This window comes from Macrosteles quadrilineatus, unplaced genomic scaffold (genome assembly GCF_028750875.1).
Source record: "Macrosteles quadrilineatus isolate MER2022 unplaced genomic scaffold, UCM_ALF_1.0 Scaffold_2__2_contigs__length_208266976, whole genome shotgun sequence".
Taxonomy (NCBI): domain Eukaryota; kingdom Metazoa; phylum Arthropoda; class Insecta; order Hemiptera; family Cicadellidae; genus Macrosteles; species Macrosteles quadrilineatus.
In genome coordinates, this window is record NW_026542595.1 from 197,096,729 (window position 1) to 197,115,084 (window position 18,356).

Sequence of the window (18,356 nt, forward strand, 5' to 3'; positions counted from 1 at the left end):
GTCGTCGTCGTGTTGTCGTCGTCAATCGTCAATCGTCAATTCGTCATATAAAAACTAAAAACTTAGCTTAGGTTATGTTCTTGTATTCAAATTTAAACAAACCCTATCTCATCTATTAAGTTAAGTGACCGGTAATGAATTCGTTTTGCGTGTAATACATAGTTTTATAATCGAAAAATGAAATGATGACTTGAAACTTTTAAAATTAGTATTGTAGGCACCCATATCAATAGGCCTACTTCAATCACAATGTCTTTGTTAAATCCACCGAAATTGTTGTTGGGTAGATGCATATTGCCATCTACTCACCTAAAGGATGTTTTCAAGTGGTGCAGTATTCCAATTAAACTGTCTGAGGTAAATATTTTGATATAATTAAGATACCCTAGATCCTTTAACAGATGTAAAAAAAGAGGTGGCGGGGATACACTTCCATACCTGTTGGCACAAACAACCGAATGAAAATATCGCTCGATATATCGATTATTTGATACATAGTTTGGTTAGTTAGGTAAGGTTAACCTAACCTAGGACCTAAGTTTAACTAACACAACGATATGGACCTATAGACGATAGGCCTACTTAACTTACCTGTATTGAATTAAACAATTGAATATGCGGCTGCACTTTACTTGACGTCCTACACTCATTCGATTGGTTTTTTCGATTCGATATTTTCATTTGATTCTTTCATTCGATTTATCGTTTGGTTAGTTAGGTTAGGTTAACCTTACCTAACTAACCAAACGATATATCGAATGAAGTAATCGATATATCGATCGATATTTTCATTCGAATGAGTGTAGGACGTCAAGTAAAGTGCAGCCGAATATGCTAATAAATATTACTCATTCGGTTGTTTGTGCCAACAGACATGGAAGTGTACCCGGCGGCTGCACTTTACTTTACGTCCTACTCTCATTTGAATGAAAATATTGATCGATACTTGTATCAATTATTACTAGCAATGGTAAATGAGGGAGAAATTTGATCTTTCTTGAATTCTCTTATGTAAAGCATAACTTGAATCACCCATTGATTGAAGAAAGATCGTCAAGGGCAGGCAAATAAAAATAGGACTACAATAGACTGTTAAATAACTTGATTTCAATAGGCTTACATATCTTTGTAAAAATGGTATCATCGTTAAACAAATAAATTAACAATCGCAACTGAGCTAAGCTATTTAAAACAAAACGTTCAATCATTTGTAATAAAGTACCGGTAAGTTATCAAAACTGCTATTAAACATGGCTTAGCCTAGCCTAATTAGATTATTTGTCATACAGCTAAGTTAAGTTTAGGTTTGTTCAAGCTTATTTATCAGCACGTAGGCTACTTATTTACTGTAGCCTATAAATTACTATCCATACTGTTTAAGTGGCACGAACTAGAAAATAATTTGCAATCCTAAAATCATTTAGACCCAACGACCCAGACAATAATGGTCTGACCAAAATGAGTTAGTTAGCCTACACTTATGATTTCCTCAAAGGTTATTAGACTACTTGTTTAGTGTCATTTTATAAGTTATATGTAAATTTACTGTACCAGTACTGTTTTATGGTTTCAGAAACTATGCACTACTGCAAGAGCCGAAGAGCAAGATGTAATTGACAATATATTTCCTGATGTTAAAGGAACAGCACAACCAATCCCAAAAAATTATTTCAAAAAGTCAAAAAATTTGAGGTCTGGCAAATTTGAAAACGACCCTAAAAATAATAGTCCAGGTGAACTTGCAAACAACTCTAATAAGGTAATTAGGTACCGTACTGTAATTTTAGCCAAAATAATTAGTAATACTCCTGAGGTAGGCCTATGTCAACATGTGCTATGTCTTCAAATGTTTGTTTGTTTGTGCCCTAATACTTTTTAAGGGTAAATAGTTGTAGACAGCAAGGATATTTGGCTGCATCACAGAGAAGTAAGTTAGTAGGTACAAATAAATCATTCAATGGTATAATTAAGTGGTTTCTAGCACTAGTCGCTGATGTCTAAGACAAAGTCCAACACTGCTTCTCTTGCCCTCATGTAGCCCACTACAAGGTTCATGGTGGAAGAATACCCTGTGCCACGATGTAATAGGAATTCCCGCATAGTGCTCACCGCTCGGGCTCTTCCTTACTCATTCCAAGTATATTTCCAGCACATTATACTTAAAGCTAAAAAAGCACTCCATAGGAAATGTACCTTACATCTCTGTGACTGCATCAATAGCCTCTCCAAATTGCACAAAAGGGGTGTAAGTTTCTTACTTTAAGTTAGTCAGTTATTGGCCAAGGCCTGAGGTCTTCAGTAAAATAGTAGACTGCTGTTGACCAAAGTGGTCCACTCAGAACCCTGTATCCTGTGGAAGTGTAGACAGACAGGTACGCCAAGGAATTTTCTTCAAGGATCAGACAGTAGACTAAACTTTTTCTAAAAGAGTTTAGCTTTATTTAAGGGGAATCTTAAAGTTCTACTAAATTTGTGCTGGAGCCTATTGGACTAAGCAACAGCTAATGTAGGAGGGTAAGATTTTGAAATATATTATTTTTATATTTTTCAGCATGCAATCATAGAATGTAAACACAAGCGTTTAAATCACTACATTAATCAGAAGTATGACAAGCTTGCTGCCATACCTCTGGCATCCAAGGGATGGTTTAACAAAGAAGCGAGAGGAGACTATTTTAAAATAAATATTCTACCTGAGGTGAGTCTAGATTCTATAGATATTTTACCCCTTTTAGGTATCATCCTTTATGGATCATAATCATTTCAACCTGCTGCCCGTATGTTTAGGTCTGGTAAAACTTGGTTCATTGATGTCTCATCGACATCAGGTTCATTGACACTATTGTAATTCTTAACGAATGAACAATAAAGAATATTGTATTGTATTGTCTTTGTGTAATAAAAAAAAATTTAAACTTAAACTTAAGTTGAAAAACTAAGTTGAACTTGCAACAACTATTGTTCAACCTCTTATATTATAATCAAAGACTATAGTCCTTAATGTAAAATTACCCTAAAATATAAGGAAACATTTAAGCCTAGTTGACATAAATGTGATCAAGCGTTTATCAGACTTGAAACTTATGCCAAAAGATGCTTAAAACTTTTCCATAAGACACAAGCAGAGTACCCGTCCTTCGTCATGGTTGATAATAGTAGTTAGGCTTAATTTAAAATTAAGATTTCAAAATGTATGAAAAAGCAATGGTGTGAACATTACTTCTCTAGAACTGGCAAAAATTTACAAAAATATCTTTGTTTTGAAGGAAAGAGACATTACCGTACTTCATAGCTTAGTATGACTGTTAAAATAAAAGAACAAAATATTAACCACAGGAAATCAAAATGTCCCAGAAAAACATTTTTTTATTTATTAACAGTAGCTTACTTTGTGAACGTCATAAAATCCAGCAAAACATCAATAACTCGACTCCCAAGACTCGACAGTCAAGAGCTAACACAGCGCTCACTCATATTTGGGTGTAGAATAGAGTGTGATGATCTGTTTAGCTTTGTTTACTGACTAATATCAGCTTTCATTAGCCAGGATCATTTATTTAAAGCCCAATGATCAGGGACCGCTGGATCCAGTTTCAAACCATCAAAAAGCTACTGACTTTTCTCAGGATCGATCCGGCGACCTTTTGATTTTTATAACCACTCAGCTACCCAGCCAGTTAATTCAATATCTTGTCGTGCCCAGACCCGGGAATAGAACAAAGACGATATTTAAGTCTCTAATACGAGGCATATTTTTTAAGTAAGTACCGTTTTTAAACTTCTCCGTTCCAGCGCTGCGATTGGCATTTTGGACATTTGCGCTGTATATGTGCATCTATTGGCAAGCTCTAGCCGGAAATTCGACAACAATCGGCCGTGTTTACCTCCGGTATCGAGCATTCAAAATGGTGCCGCCAATTGAGACTGCCGCCGACTGTGACTTGCGCGCTGTAATTAGATTATTATGTTCTAAAGGTGTGAAAGCCATTGAAATTTGTCAACAGCTTATTGAGGTGTATGGCGAGAACATTTATGCATGACGGAATGGTACAAAAGTGGGTAAGGGCATCTAAAGACGGCCCCACCAACGTTCATGATGAGCAACGCACTGGGTACTGGGGACAGTGACGCTGCCCAGTGCGTTGCTCATGATGGACGTTGGTGGGGCCGTCTTTAGATGCCCTTATGTGTTCGCTGGCCCTTACCCACTTGCGTACCATTCCGTCACTCATAATGTTCTCGCCATACACCTCACTAATCTGTCGATAAATTTCAATGGCTTTCACACCTTTAGCACTTAAAACTATAATTACAGCGCGCACTTCACAGTTGGCGGCACCATTTTGAATGCTCGATACCGGATGTAAACACGGCCGATTTTTGTCGAATTTCCGGCTAGGGCTTGCCAATAGATGCACATATACAGCGAAAGTGTCCAAAATGCCAATCGCAGCACTGCAACGGAGAAATTTAAAAACGGTACTTACTTAAAAAACATGCCTCGTATATTTAGGCGATATTTAGTTATTGCTAATGAATTTTACACTTTGTCTAGGTGGCATCCCCATCTCAAGGATAGCCTAAGGATAGACCTGTTCTCTGTATTCTCCTATCATTCCACGTCCCTCATAATCATTGCCTTCATTATCCTAGGATTCTCTCTTCTTACATTCTCAACATGCCCAAACCATCTTAGTTTAGCGTTAAATAATCTCTCTCTTAAACTATACTCAATTACCGGTATCCCCCTTCTGTTCTCTTTATTTATGTTTATATGCTGCAGGCCTACTACTTATTTGTTTTATTTATTATTTTTATCTGTACAACCCTAATAAATTTGTTTCCCCTGTTTTAACACCTTTATACATTTCCAGGACAAAAGAAATGACGTTTTCTGGTTCGATGGAATCGATTCTTTTGGCTGTTTGGGGTTGGATAAGAACATTGTTGAAACTTTAGAGAAACTTGGGTTTAGTAAACCCACTTATATTCAAGTAAGGATAAAAAAATACACAAAAATTATCTAGTATTATTATTTTAATCTGCTAGTAAGTTTCTTCTAGGCTTTAAAGAACCATTTTTTTTTCTGTAGCCGTACTACATCACAAATCTTGGAAAAATCTCTTAGCCTAGTTAGGTTGTGAAATTTTCGTCATGGCTTTGTTGGTCTACTTTTTAGCAGATGTAAAAATCTTAGGTTTCAAGTTTCAAAGTTTTATCGGTCCTTTTATTTACACTTTGTTTACATTACACAATAAGTTTTCCAACCTAAAAGCTAGTCTGTTTTTACAACCTTCACGCAAAGATGAGTCAATTTTCTTTTAGTCGTAGGTTAAGAAAATTGGAGTACAAAAGCCTAGGTGTTATGGATTGTTGTCAGAAAAACTTGCGAAGCATCCTAAAAGCAGTGAACTTACCACACAAAAATTATGTAGGGCCTAATATATCACTGACACTGGTACCTAAATGAAAGAGGATGAGCCATATTTAGATGGATGAGTATAGAAGAGGTTTATCAGAAAACCCGAGACTAGAGTTTCAAAATCAATATTAATGTTAATTGTAAATTATGATTGATATTTTAAAGAACTTTAAATACAATGTCTATGTGGATTAATATTTTATTTGGTTAACTTTTGTGGTTTTAGGCGTTTGGTATCCCGGAGGTGTTGAACAACCAGAACACGCTGTTAGCCGGAGAGACGGGATGTGGAAAGACATTAGCCTACTTGATACCCCTTGTGCAGGAGATCATGCGATGGAGGACCTTCACACCTAACCGTAAACTCAATTGTCCCTTGGCCATCGTGCTGGTTCCTGGCAAGGAACTTACCTTTCAGATAGCGGTGAGTGACTCAATTTAATTAAATGGTTATTATTTAAACATTCACCTTTACAAATCTGTCTCTTGATAATTCAACACTTAATATTCAGGACACGCTGTAATCTCACACTGGGATTAGGATTAGTGTGAGCATATCTGGCCTCACGGACAAAAACTTTACACTAGGCCTATGTACAAAATGATTAGGTTGGAATGTTTCACTTGTACTAGTTTGGACTCTTTCCCATTCAGACAAGCCTTATATGCTCTCACAAATCCTAATTGCAGTGTCACATTTAAATCCTAAATACCTAGGTCCTTGTGCTCCCCTATATCATCAACTATGATTAGCAAGTCATAGGGCAATAACTGTAGGCCTACAATAACAGAATTTGATTCTTGTCTTAACAGCAGTCTGACGTCCTTCTAGTCTCGTTGTCCACTTGATTGTTAATAGTTTTAACTTAGACCTATGTAATTTAGGAAGGTGATTATCTAACATGTGAACCCAATAAATACATTAAATTTGCTCAATTAGCTTCAAAGATAAATCAGAGTAGCTTTAAGAAGCTGCTTAAGCGGATTAAAAGTGTTTTCTGGACTGGAATGATGATGGAATCACTGACAAAGTGTTACAATTTACAATCTATCAGTTTATGAGCTAAATAAATTTTAGTTTTACAAATCAGTTTGATCACGCAGGATGTAGCGGATCGTCTAGCCAAGGAGCTCCTGTTTGACATTGAGGTCGCCGTTGGTGGCCACACTAAGAGGATGATATCACATCCCAATTTCAGACCTGTGGATCTTTTCGTCTGTTCTATAGGGGCTGCACGGAAACTTACAGCTGCCGGTAAGGTGTTAGGTCTCAAATACCAAAAGCTTTTTTTGTTAGTGCGTAGGCCTAGTTGAAGGACTCAAGTAAGGGAAAGGTGTAAAAATACCAAACCGTAGCGGTATGTGGATACATTACGCATCAAACCTGCCAATGTTTGAATCCTGAGATTTTACATGTTTTGAATTATTGACTAAAGTAATAGGCCTATTTTATAAAAAATAACCATTTGTCTAACCCCTCCCTCCTCTCAAAAGATCTATGTTTGCTGTCTATAGACCCTATATACTAGGATGAGTTGATTGATGAATCCATTGCCTATGTCTATTCTCATGTGTCATAAATCTTACCAGTATTTTATTTTGATAGGGCTCAGTCATACTTGATAGTTATATTTTGCTGTGTTTTTTACAAAAATCCTATCTTAAAATTAAAATATCCCTAGAGAGAACAATTAATTTATAATATACGTAAGAGAAAGTTTCACTGTTTATATGTTCCAGGTATATTCAACATGTCCTATGTGCGCCATGTGGTACTTGATGAAGCCGATACCTGCCTAGATGACAGTTTTAATGAAAGTCTTGTCAATTATCTAAAGTATTTTCCTGTAAGTTGAGTGAATCTCTGAATAAATACCGAGTTCTTAAAAAAAACATACGCAACTTCACTCCCACATTTTAACTAGGCTATTAAATGACACCCTATAAGAAACCCAATTAAATGGTCAGAGAAGCAAAAGCGGGGGTCAAATTAAAGAAACAAGATCAAAATATTTGAGACACTGATCAAATGACTTTTGGTCTGTGTAACCAACTATATTTTTCTTATGCCATTCTCTCTGTTAACTGATGAAAAAAAAGGTATACACAATGTTTACTTTAAAAATAACTCTCAGTCTTAACCTAACCTAGAAAATTAGCCAGATTATAAGTTAACAGTTGTTTCCAAGCAATCCAATTGATCTGTAACAATTGAGTAAATTTACAGTAGACAGCCTCCTATCAACATGACAAGCATTGTGGACTATTGCCGTGATAAGTTAAAGTAATTTGAAAACCGTTTCATTTTTTGGTTGCAAAACAAAAAGCTGAGCAAAAAATAACCCGAAAACAGTATATAGTCCTACTTTAAATTTTCTACTAAGTAGATCGATAGAATTGTTTGTTTAAGTTAAAATTGGTTGTAGTCCTTCAGATATTTGTCAGTTTGCTATGTATTACAAATTGTTCCGTTTGTTAACTAGATTTCCTTCGGAAAACACCCAGGAGATGAAGTGAATAGATTACCTCAGTTCAGTAAGCTGACCTTAGCCAGTGCTACAATGCCCACCAGCATAGCCCCGATATTGGGCAAGATAATACAAGTGAGTTGTACCATTGGTTATATACACACATAAATGTAAGGCATAATCCATCGTTCTTTATTCAAAGTAAGTAGTGACTCAACTCATGTAACCAATGAGTACCTGCCGATTTTGCTTGTTGCTAATATTTGAGTACCTTTCTCCTTGAGTATTGAGTTGATTTCAACTTTAAATCTGTAGGAAAGCAAAGTCATACCTCTTAACTAGTGATTTGTCTATTCTCGATACCACCGATACTTGGACATTAGTATCGGTATCGAGAATTGGTGTCAAAAGATGATGTTGATACCCGACACCAAAGAAAACATACTACTATAATCCAGAATGCCAACCGCAGTCAGAATAGCAACGCTGGTGGCGCTGCCTACGAATTGACAGGCAAAACTCTCCCAAAGTACTTAAAGCTTTTTACCATGGGGTTGGCATTATGGGTTATAGGCTAGTAGTATGTTTTCTGTGCCGACACCTACAAAAAGATCGTGCTGTCGCAAATCTGGGTTTAGTTAGAATTTGTAATTGCCGCATTGATTTTCTTTAGGCTACTTGAACTATCACCCCAAAGTTACTCGATGGAAGGACATAAAGATGATTGGTGTAGTATAACCAATCCATATAGGAAATTCGGTAAAATTAAAAGAGAATGGTATCAGTAACGTGAATAGATTTTTCATGTAACGGTATTGGTTTTGTGAAATGATAAATTTTGTTATGAAAACATTACTACTCATAATGTTGTTTTAAATTTTAAGGTAACTATGCGGTCTACATAATCTCAATTCTTTTTAGAACAACAACTGAAAAGACGATTTGGGGACTTCAAGGTTCCAAATAAACAAATTTGCATAACTTTAAGTTATCTTTTATTACCTTGTGAATCTTTCAAACCTTCTAATTTTTGGTTGCTTAAGTGTTTTTTTTTTTTTTTAATTTTTTGACCTCCAATCTTCAAATATCTCGTAGCCTACAGTTCTATCGGTAATTAATAACTTTCAAATATATGGCTGTTGGTGGGTCTCGAAGTCACGGAAGTCTAAGTTGACTGTAACATATAAATAAATTTTTACTGACCATATTATGTTCTAACTAGTTAAAACATAATAGTAGCTGTTACCATAAACTATTTGTTCAAAGTGCCAATTAATTATCAAATCATTTCAACATAATAACTACATAATACTCCATTCTTTTATAAAGCAAATAAATATCTTAATACCGGTAGCCAACATTATTTTCCAATTTTTTTTGTGCAAAAATTCAATTGAAAATATATCATTTTTCATTTCAATATTTTCATGTTCTGACTCTCCATAGCCTAGGTTATTTGGTGTCAAACCCTCTTTCCATCAGGCCTCTTTTATTTTTTTAAATTGTTAGCAATATTATAGTATCCCCAATTTTAGATTTAGGCCCAATTTTATTTAAAAATATGAATGAAAAACTATTACTTACGTGAATGAAATACTTTGTATCGGAAGTCATCTATGTATTGCTCATTGTAAAATACAACCTTGTCGATACTAGCTTCAGGGGAACCTCTCTCTTGAAGCCATTTTTTCCTGAAAATGTTTTTACTTGTTATTTGTTCAAGAATCAAGAAATTGCTTGAATCAGTTGACTTTCTTGGATTCTTATAATGTTTAGTTTGTGACTACAATTTAGAATAAATTGAAGCTATTAAGAGGTCTATCATTTAGATTTGATGATTTTCTTAGATTAGTTCGCTTGTTTGGATGTAAGATTTTTAACTCAACATCCTAAAATGAAAACGCTTTTTCAAAGGAATTGTAACAAATTAACTTTTTAACATTACAACACACTCGTTTGAATATATACTGTACCAAACCTTGGCTAGAAAAAACCTTAAGGCTCAAACTTCTTCTTATAAGCTTGGTAAGAGTTGAACAATCAAATATCAGGCTCGCTGGCTAGAAACAATCACACCATCTATTGTATCTTACATGTAAGGTACGTAGTTAGCTGGTCCTTCAACATAGCCTCTCACGGTGTGGTTCTTTGTGTAGACCACGTAGCCTCGGAGACTGTACTCTTCTGCTACTCTTTGGGTGTACTGTAAAGGACTAGTAGTTCACATGATACACACAACTCGCAAAACAAGGTTTCAAGCACTTGAAAAGAACACTTTTAATGATTATTAACATTAAACATTTCACTACCTCTTCAATGGGATTAAGGGTGAAGTTTGCGACTAGTATACTAAACTACTAGCCTGCTCTAAAGATCTTCTCTTGGAGGGATTGAACATCATGTTAAATGTTATGAATTTTTTATGTGTTTAACACAGTTTTGGATGGATCTTAAATTAAACAAATTCAAACATTGAACTAGTATAAATTTGTTGGGATCTTTTTGCTTTTATTCAATCCAGATTTCTATACAAGCTGTTTATTTTCAACAATTTTTGTTGAGGAACTTTGGATTTACAGTAGACTCCCTCTTACCCGGCACCTTATAACCGAACATTGGTTTACTAGGACTACACATTGGCAGGAAGTGGGCGGCACAGAAACAATTTTTCTCGTAGGAATGATTTGAGGCCAGTGATATAGTTTCTAAATACAATGCTCTCCTAAATTTAAGTAAAATATTTGGGTTAGTTTTCAAGTGATTGATGTATTATAGGTTCATAATTCAACAAATTTCAAGGGTGTCAGTTTAACCTGCAAACCCATTATTGGGACTGGTCTCGGTTCCTAGGAGTCCGGATAAGAGGGAGTATACTGCATTAACATCGTTCTATGAAACTCATACAATGATCCATGATCTGATGATTCATTAAATCTATATGACACAAGGCTTAGGTGCTGGGTTAACACTGATATACTATTTTGCTCCTAATTCAAATCAAATCCTCATATTAGGAGATCTTCAACTGTGGTAAGAACCTAACATATCAAACACACTCCCCAGCCCACACAGAGTTTAATTTAGGAACATGAAAGTAAGAATACATTTGTTTTGAATAATTTACTTTTCTAAATAGGTCAAAAGTGAAATCCAAAACTAAAATAAAGACAACAAAACTTACAATTCATCCCAGTCTAAACATTTCTTAAAATTTACTTGCCTCTTTGAAATTCACATCTGAAATCAAGAAATTTCATCAGATACTAACCAATGTGATCAATAAAATTAATTATGGTGTTGTGCTTTCAAAACAATAAGGCAATATAAAAAAAACTTTATATTCTAAATAGCTGTACTATATTGAATCAAATTGGCAAAGCAAGCAAACTTATTTAGTTTGCTTACATCTCTACTTCTGTAATTAAACTCTTATTGTAACGGCAAGAGATTAGTTTTGTAAATCCTTCTTACTTTGAACATGGCCAAATACTTCAAAATGGAAACAAGCGATTCTGTAAGGCTTTGGTCCGGGCCATCTCCAACTAGAAACTCCTTGTAACAAAATACAAACAAAGCCAACCACTGACACTACAGTACATGAATGTAACACTGGGTTTGACATTGTTGCATTCACAAAACTGTACAACAAACGACATCTGATAAAGAGACACTAATTGTCAGTTACTACATCACTGTGTCAAATGTTGAAGTTAAAGTTATATTTGTCAATAGGGGAAGTTCATTGTTTGCTTGGTTGGTTTGCACCGTTTTTACTTTGCCAAAAATAAATTAATAAGCTTGTAACTAACTTGTAATATAGTTCAAACTGGTATTTGCTTCATGGAGTACTTAATTAACTTCTTACATTAAACTACAGAGTTTTTAAATATTTTAAATTTAAAATTAATCCATTCTAAGTTTTATTGGTTACAAACACACAACGGTTCTTTATTAAATCATATATTAAGGTATTCGTATTCCATTTAGATATCTCTAATGATAAACTAATGAAAATCTCTTTTTCCTACAGTCACCCGACAAAGTTGGCTTCCTTGTACTGTTTATAGTACAGAAAGCTGCTAATTGCTGCATATTTATACTTTGCCGTACGGTTTATACTATGCCGCACATCAGGATTCCAACGAAACAACACAAAACAGCGTGGTTCTATTATGCACGTAATCCGTGTAAGCTTGGAAATAGGTTGGCAACACTTAAAGATCTATGAGCAGCTGATTGACTATTATAACTACGATTTAACCTGTCATTTCGTGTTTATAGTTTCGGTATTTCTGAACTTTCTGGACTTTTCTTTTAAACGTTTTTAAAACGTTCCTACGATCTTAATAAACAAGAAAATACCTTTAAAGCATTTTTTTAGGCGCGGAAACCACTTCAAATTACAAAAACATACGAAACTATATTCTCAAAACGCGGAGCACATTTCTTGCCGAGGAAAAATAGCGGAGTGATACGGACCGCGGGTACTACTTTCTCTAGGGCACCATTTGTGTTGCCAGCTGAACCTAAAAACGTGTTGTATAGTGTTTGAAAGACTAATTATTTATATGCTTTATAGTGACTGTAGGAAAAATATAATGTGTAACACAAGTGAAAAAGGCCTTTGCTGCACTCGAGATCAACAAACATTGCTCTCGTGTGCAGCAAAGTGCCACTTTCACCACTAGTTACACAAATAACTATATAGGGTGGATTGCATATTTATTTATGCCTTTTAGTTATCTTTTGATATTTCAGCTAAACCGCTGCCATTTTAGTAAAAAAAAAAAAACGTTTTAAAATATTGCTTTAATGCTTATGTTCTGATATTATGACAAATTGTAAATGGGTATGTTATTTTAGTGATATCTGTAAAATCTACCCTATGAAAAATAAGAAAAACACCTTTTAAAAATTAGTGGGCTTAAACATAGCAGGGTATGAAAGGCATGATAAAACTGGCTTCAGATTCTATATTAGGATAAGAAGAATACTTTTGGTATATTCAATAAATGAACTCATTTTAAGAGTTGTAATCGTACATAATAAAAGGGCGACGTTGGATATTAACAAGAACAGAGTTTAGACCCACTCCTTACATATAACTGATATAACGTAAAAAATGTCAATAATGTAGGTAAACCCAAAATAAAAATGAATATGAGTGATCATGTAATTGTTTTTACGGATAGTAAATAAAAGATACGTCTAATAACACTTGAAACATATATTTACGCTTATACTGTAAACTCACAAGAAGGTAAATATACATAAAAGATGGTAAGTGTTGATCAATTATTTCGATTGGACACTCCAATCATCAGACCCAATATGCGAATTTTGTTGGTTAATATATTTTTTAAGTGATACTAGACGAATCTTTTGTTTACTTTCCGTCAATTTACTAACACGTACAATGCTAATCAAGAAGTTATTTAATTGTTTTTAGTCCATACTTGGTGTCTATTCTCACCATTCTGAAGTACAATTATCTTTGTTTAGCCAGAGTCGCTGGTCACTGTTGAGTCCCCCAGACTGCACCAAGTGTTGGTCCATGTCCCTCAGATCTTCCACAGACTGGGACAGTCACAGAAACCTCCAAAACTGTTGGAGCTCGCTAAGAAAAACGCTAAACAAGGGAGACCAACAATCATTTTTAGGTTAGTTTCTTATTTTAACCTTTAAGACGTTTTAACTAGATTTTGTTTTAATTGAATAAAGATTTTTGTTTTTTTAATTTTTAAGGATTTTTGTCTTGTGATAAGCTTGTAAATTGTGAAAAAAAGAAAATGTAAATAAAGCTCAACGTATAATAGATATTCTTTGCCAAATCAGCATTATCAATTATCAATTATCAATTATTTAAGATGGGGACGCCACTATGTGGGTATTTTAACCCAAATATGAGTGAAGGATGAGTGTAGAATGAGTGGCGCGATCTTGTAGTCCTGTTAGTGACTAAGGCCGACATATTCCTTAGACACAGCTGTTAATTAATAGCCCATACAGCTAATGGCAACTAAGGGACCTACAGTTTATAGTGGAATCCGAACCACATTTTTCCTTGTAATTAACGAATTGGTCTAATTATCAGGATAGTACTGCGGATAGTCGTAGTACTCACTAGTGCGGACGTTAATTCACACCAGGAAGCATCGCATCCACAGTGCATGCCTATAAATATCCACAATAAGTGATCTCCTAGTAGCTGGATTACAGATTATATCCTGTTAAACATTTACTTTGTTTATCCAGTACACATAAAATATTTAGATGCATAAGCCTAAGGATTTTTTAGTAAAAATACAAGGTTGTAAAAATAAAGATAAGGTAAAATACAATACTTACATGCAATGATTAGAAATACCTCTCACCTAGGCTACTGCTGGGCATGAGAGATTTCTTCAGGAAACATTTGAAAATAAGAACAAACGGAGAAATTGGTAATAATTTAGTATGAAAAATGATTTTCTTATTTGGATGATTGGTTCAACTGAAACCCAAGCAAATCGAGGCAGGACTCAGGAAAAACCAGAAGGCAAAATTATACCATTTTGCATTGTTGAACATTTACCATTTTATCTTCACTATACACAGTTAAACATTTGAAAATCTGTTTTTCTTATTAATTATCTTGTTCCGCTGAATATTAACCGTTCTGTCATCATTATGTACACAGTTGAACAGATACTTTAGACATTAAATAGCACCAAGACCATTTACCACCATATAAAAGTGCAGGTGGCGTGAAGTACTAATAAACTTTGTTGTTAAACAGTAACCGCTCTAAAGTGTCTGACTGGGTGTCCATGTTCCTCAATGAGAATGGAATCAGCTGTGTGAATCTTAATGGAGACATGCCTGTAGACATTCGAGCTGGCCGCTTCGACCAGTTCCAACGAGGATTTGTCGACTTCCTGTCATGCACAGATATGGTTTCTCGTGGGCTGGACACCATCAGGGTAGGTTGCTGTGTTTCAAATTTTAGATCTCATCATCAAACCAGAAACAGCTCCCTAGCGATTTTAGGGAGGAAGATGATTCTAAAGACGACAGGCAGTGACGGTAAACGCTCTTTATATAACCACAGTTTATGACAGTTTGTGGAATATCTGCCATGAAATGTCTTGTTTATTAGCCATTCCCGGTTAGTGGCAGCACAAAAAAATATGTTTTCGTTCATATAGCCATGGTTTGGTTTATCCTAAGGGACATGTACACATACAACATTGTTGACACTCCGGCATGGTTCAAGTGGGTTGACTGCACTCTGATGGTTTGCTGCATTTAACACATTTGTCAACTCCACATACCCACCAAATATACTGCAACCCCTCATGTCTCAGTATCAGTGAAAACAAATCCATGATTGAGTGAAAATGTATCTCTTTGAAATTGATAATGGCTTCAACGGGAAACTTAGTAGTTTCAGGTTCAATAGAAAATAAACTTAAATCCTTGAATAAGTTTAACGACAGAGAAACCACTAGTTTAATAATTTTTACAATGGTTCCAATATTGTTTTTTACTTTTACGTTTTCCGACCATGCCAAGACTATACTGTGTAGTTTATAAAGTGTGACTTTGCAGGCAAAACATGTGCTCAACTATGACTTCCCAGTGTACATGGCAGACTACATTCACCGCTGTGGCAGAGTGGGTAGAGTGGGACACATTGACAACTGTATGATTACCAACTTTGTAGCTAGCGACTCTGAGATTGAACTTGTCCGAAAAATTGAGGTAATACGATTGGTAATAACTTTTATCAATATTTGAGGATTGTTAAGTTATAAAAACTTATTTTGAGTGCCTAACTGGCCAGGAAACCTGGGAATTGTATGTGAATTTTGATCAACAGGAAACTCAGAACAATTCCTGATAGACTATGGTCTAGTGTCCGTTCATTAATAGGGTTTTATGTTCTCCTAACTTTGATGTGGTAAGATACTGCAATCACGGTGTTGTCGTATTTGCAGATGACAATAACGGATGCTGCCACTATTCAGGGTCTGACTTAGGGGAGGTACAAATGAGGCATTTAGTTCAAAATTCCTCCGTGAACAGCGCTGTAGTAAAGAGCACTTTGGCAATGAAGGTTTACTAATCGCAAAAATAGTTTTGTTCATAAAATAAAATTATAAATGCCTAAAATTCAATTTTATTAATTTTTAATTATAAAATTAAACTATCATAACCTAACCGAACTAACCAAACTTGCTGATAAAGAAATAATATAACAAAAGTTTATAGTAATCGGAAAAATAATTCTGTTTATAAAATAAAACTAGAAATTGCTCAATTAAAATTTTATAATGACTTAAAAATAAAATTAAACTGTAATAACCAAACCAAACCAACCAAACTTGCTGAAAATAAAAAAAATCTTGGACAAAAAGTTAATGCCACCGGCGGGATTCGAACCGGGGACCTACAGTTGAACAGCCCGGCACGCTAACCATTAGACCACCGAAGCCGATGGCTATCGATCGTTTTGTTACGGTAATGGCGTTCCCTCAGCTAATAAGAAGCCCTCAGCTGTCATCGTAGCCTCTTCTATACCTCCCCTGAGTAAATACCCACTATTCAGGTGATAAGATTTTGTGAAAATTGTGGAAATTCTATTTTGCTGTGGGAAACTAGAAAGACATTTTCTGAACTGGTGCAAGATTTATGTGGTCCTAATGTTGTGGAATACTTTAAGAGTCCTTGGAGCCTAAACGTTCTAACACCAAAAACATCAAACAACTACAAACAAAATTTCTAATCCCTCAGTGCACTAGATATTTACACTACCATCACTTTGGTTTGTTTGAAAAATATTTTTTGTTTGCGATAGTAATTATAATTAACTCTTCAGCAGCTGTTTGAAATTATCCAAGATCTAGCCTCCAAGGACTCTTATGGCTTATTCACCTGTGGCTTTAGATTGGTCAGTTATTTCTGTATCAGGATTCAGGAAGAGAGGGTCTTGTTGAAATCGTCCTATTGGGTTGGGAACTTATAGTAGTGCTTGAAGTAAGGAACGTTGGTCTCAGATTTGAACTAGGTTGCTTGGCGGCGATGGGAGCTCAATGTAGACTTTAATTTACAAACAACCCTCATATAAAACAAAATAAAATTGTTAAGGCAATATAAAACTGTTACAATTGTATCCTTGTTAACTTCTATTTACTGTTAATTATGTTCCAGACTGCAGTGAGAACCATGAAAGTTCTGCCCAATGTGAATGCAAACATTACAAGGGTAATTCACCATAAAATAATGAAGAACACACTACCAAAGTAATATGTCACGGAGTTTTTTGTAAGTGACTGTAAATACATTTAGCCTTATAAATGATTGTTTATTTCAATATTGCTACTTCACTTTAATGCCCCTATCTAATCGAAATCAGACTTCAGTGTATTTTACATGATTGTAGTATTTTTTTTACTATAGGCCTAAATTCATATATTTACTATAGGCAATGAGCAAAAAAATAGAAAAGAAAATTATAACATTTGAAAACAAGGTTCTCAGGAAAATATATGGCCCGACGCTCGAAGATGGAATATGGAGAATGAGACACAACATCGAGATTAGAGAGCGCTATAAAGACCCTGACATCATAGCGGAAGTCAAGAGCAGAAGATTGAGATGGTTTGGTCATATTTCGAGAAGAGAGGAAGACTCCACTACGAGAAATGTACTTCATAGAAACCCCGAAGGCAGGAGACCACGAGGCCGTCCCAAACTTAGGTGGAAGGATCAAGTGCATAAAGATGTAAGAAGACTGGGAAGGAGTGAAAATGACACCAAAGACAGAGACATCTGGAGGCAGTGTGTGGGCGAGGCCAAGTACCTCTTAGGGTACCAGTGGCCACTCCAGTAAGTAAGTAAGTAAGTATAGGCCTAAATTCAAACTTCAAACTTTGTTGTGAAATTTCAATTGCAAATCTCAGTACAAGGTTTTCTTTATGTATACATTCACATTTTTTTATTATAATCATTACCTATCACGTTTTTAAACACTGTAAGTAAGATATTGGAAAACAGAGTTTCTTCTTTTTTTTGAATCTTACAATACTCAATTGATAAACTCTTCTAAATATAGTAAGTAGGGATGGACGAGATTGGATTTTTAGTTCGAGACGAGACGAGACGAGATTTTTTATTTCTCATAAAATTTCGAGACGAGATCGAGACGGGATTTCCCTTCTTATACACAACGGGAAATGCACGTTCAAAATTTTTACCTGATTTTGTAACATTGTAAGATGACTGTTTAAATACAAAAATAATGATAATAGGCAAGAATATTTACAATATTTTATTGAAAAACATCAGCATAACATTTTTTTATTAATCACGCCTAACTTATTAAAAATGCCTACGATTAGGAAACATAGTGATATCAGTTAGGATAGAGTTCAACTTATCCTAAAATAAAATATAGTTTCAATATAGCGGCCTTTTATAACCTT

The 18,356-nt window shown here is 35.0% G+C and overlaps 1 protein-coding gene and 1 long non-coding RNA gene across 4 annotated transcripts in view; one reads left to right on the forward strand and one right to left on the reverse strand.

Annotated features, from left to right (window-relative positions):
* The window catches only part of LOC128985587 (probable ATP-dependent RNA helicase DDX28), a 20,539-nt gene continuing 2,183 nt past the window's right edge, over positions 1–18,356 (forward strand). Inside the window, exons 1-12 of one of the 3 annotated variants that reach the window (XM_054405208.1) lie at positions 1–357; positions 1,574–1,759; positions 2,552–2,698; positions 4,875–4,994; positions 5,649–5,846; positions 6,527–6,677; positions 7,163–7,269; positions 7,906–8,025; positions 13,393–13,550; positions 14,669–14,852; positions 15,481–15,633; positions 17,083–17,196. In XM_054405208.1, the coding sequence (XP_054261183.1) occupies positions 250–357; positions 1,574–1,759; positions 2,552–2,698; positions 4,875–4,994; positions 5,649–5,846; positions 6,527–6,677; positions 7,163–7,269; positions 7,906–8,025; positions 13,393–13,550; positions 14,669–14,852; positions 15,481–15,633; positions 17,083–17,178 (1,728 nt within the window). In that variant the 5' untranslated portion in view covers positions 1–249 and the 3' untranslated portion in view covers positions 17,179–17,196. Of the gene's footprint in view, positions 358–1,573; positions 1,760–2,549; positions 2,699–4,874; positions 4,995–5,648; positions 5,847–6,526; positions 6,678–7,162; positions 7,270–7,905; positions 8,026–13,392; positions 13,551–14,668; positions 14,853–15,480; positions 15,634–17,082; positions 17,246–18,356 lie in introns of those variants that run through there. The other 2 variants (XM_054405207.1, XM_054405209.1) reach the window with 2 other exon arrangements.
* Positions 8,942–10,095, reverse strand: LOC128985589 (uncharacterized). The gene is made up of 3 exons (XR_008490044.1): positions 9,984–10,095; positions 9,475–9,581; positions 8,942–9,064 (listed from the first exon to the last, which is right to left on the reverse strand). It is a non-coding gene; the product is annotated as an uncharacterized LOC128985589 (long non-coding RNA).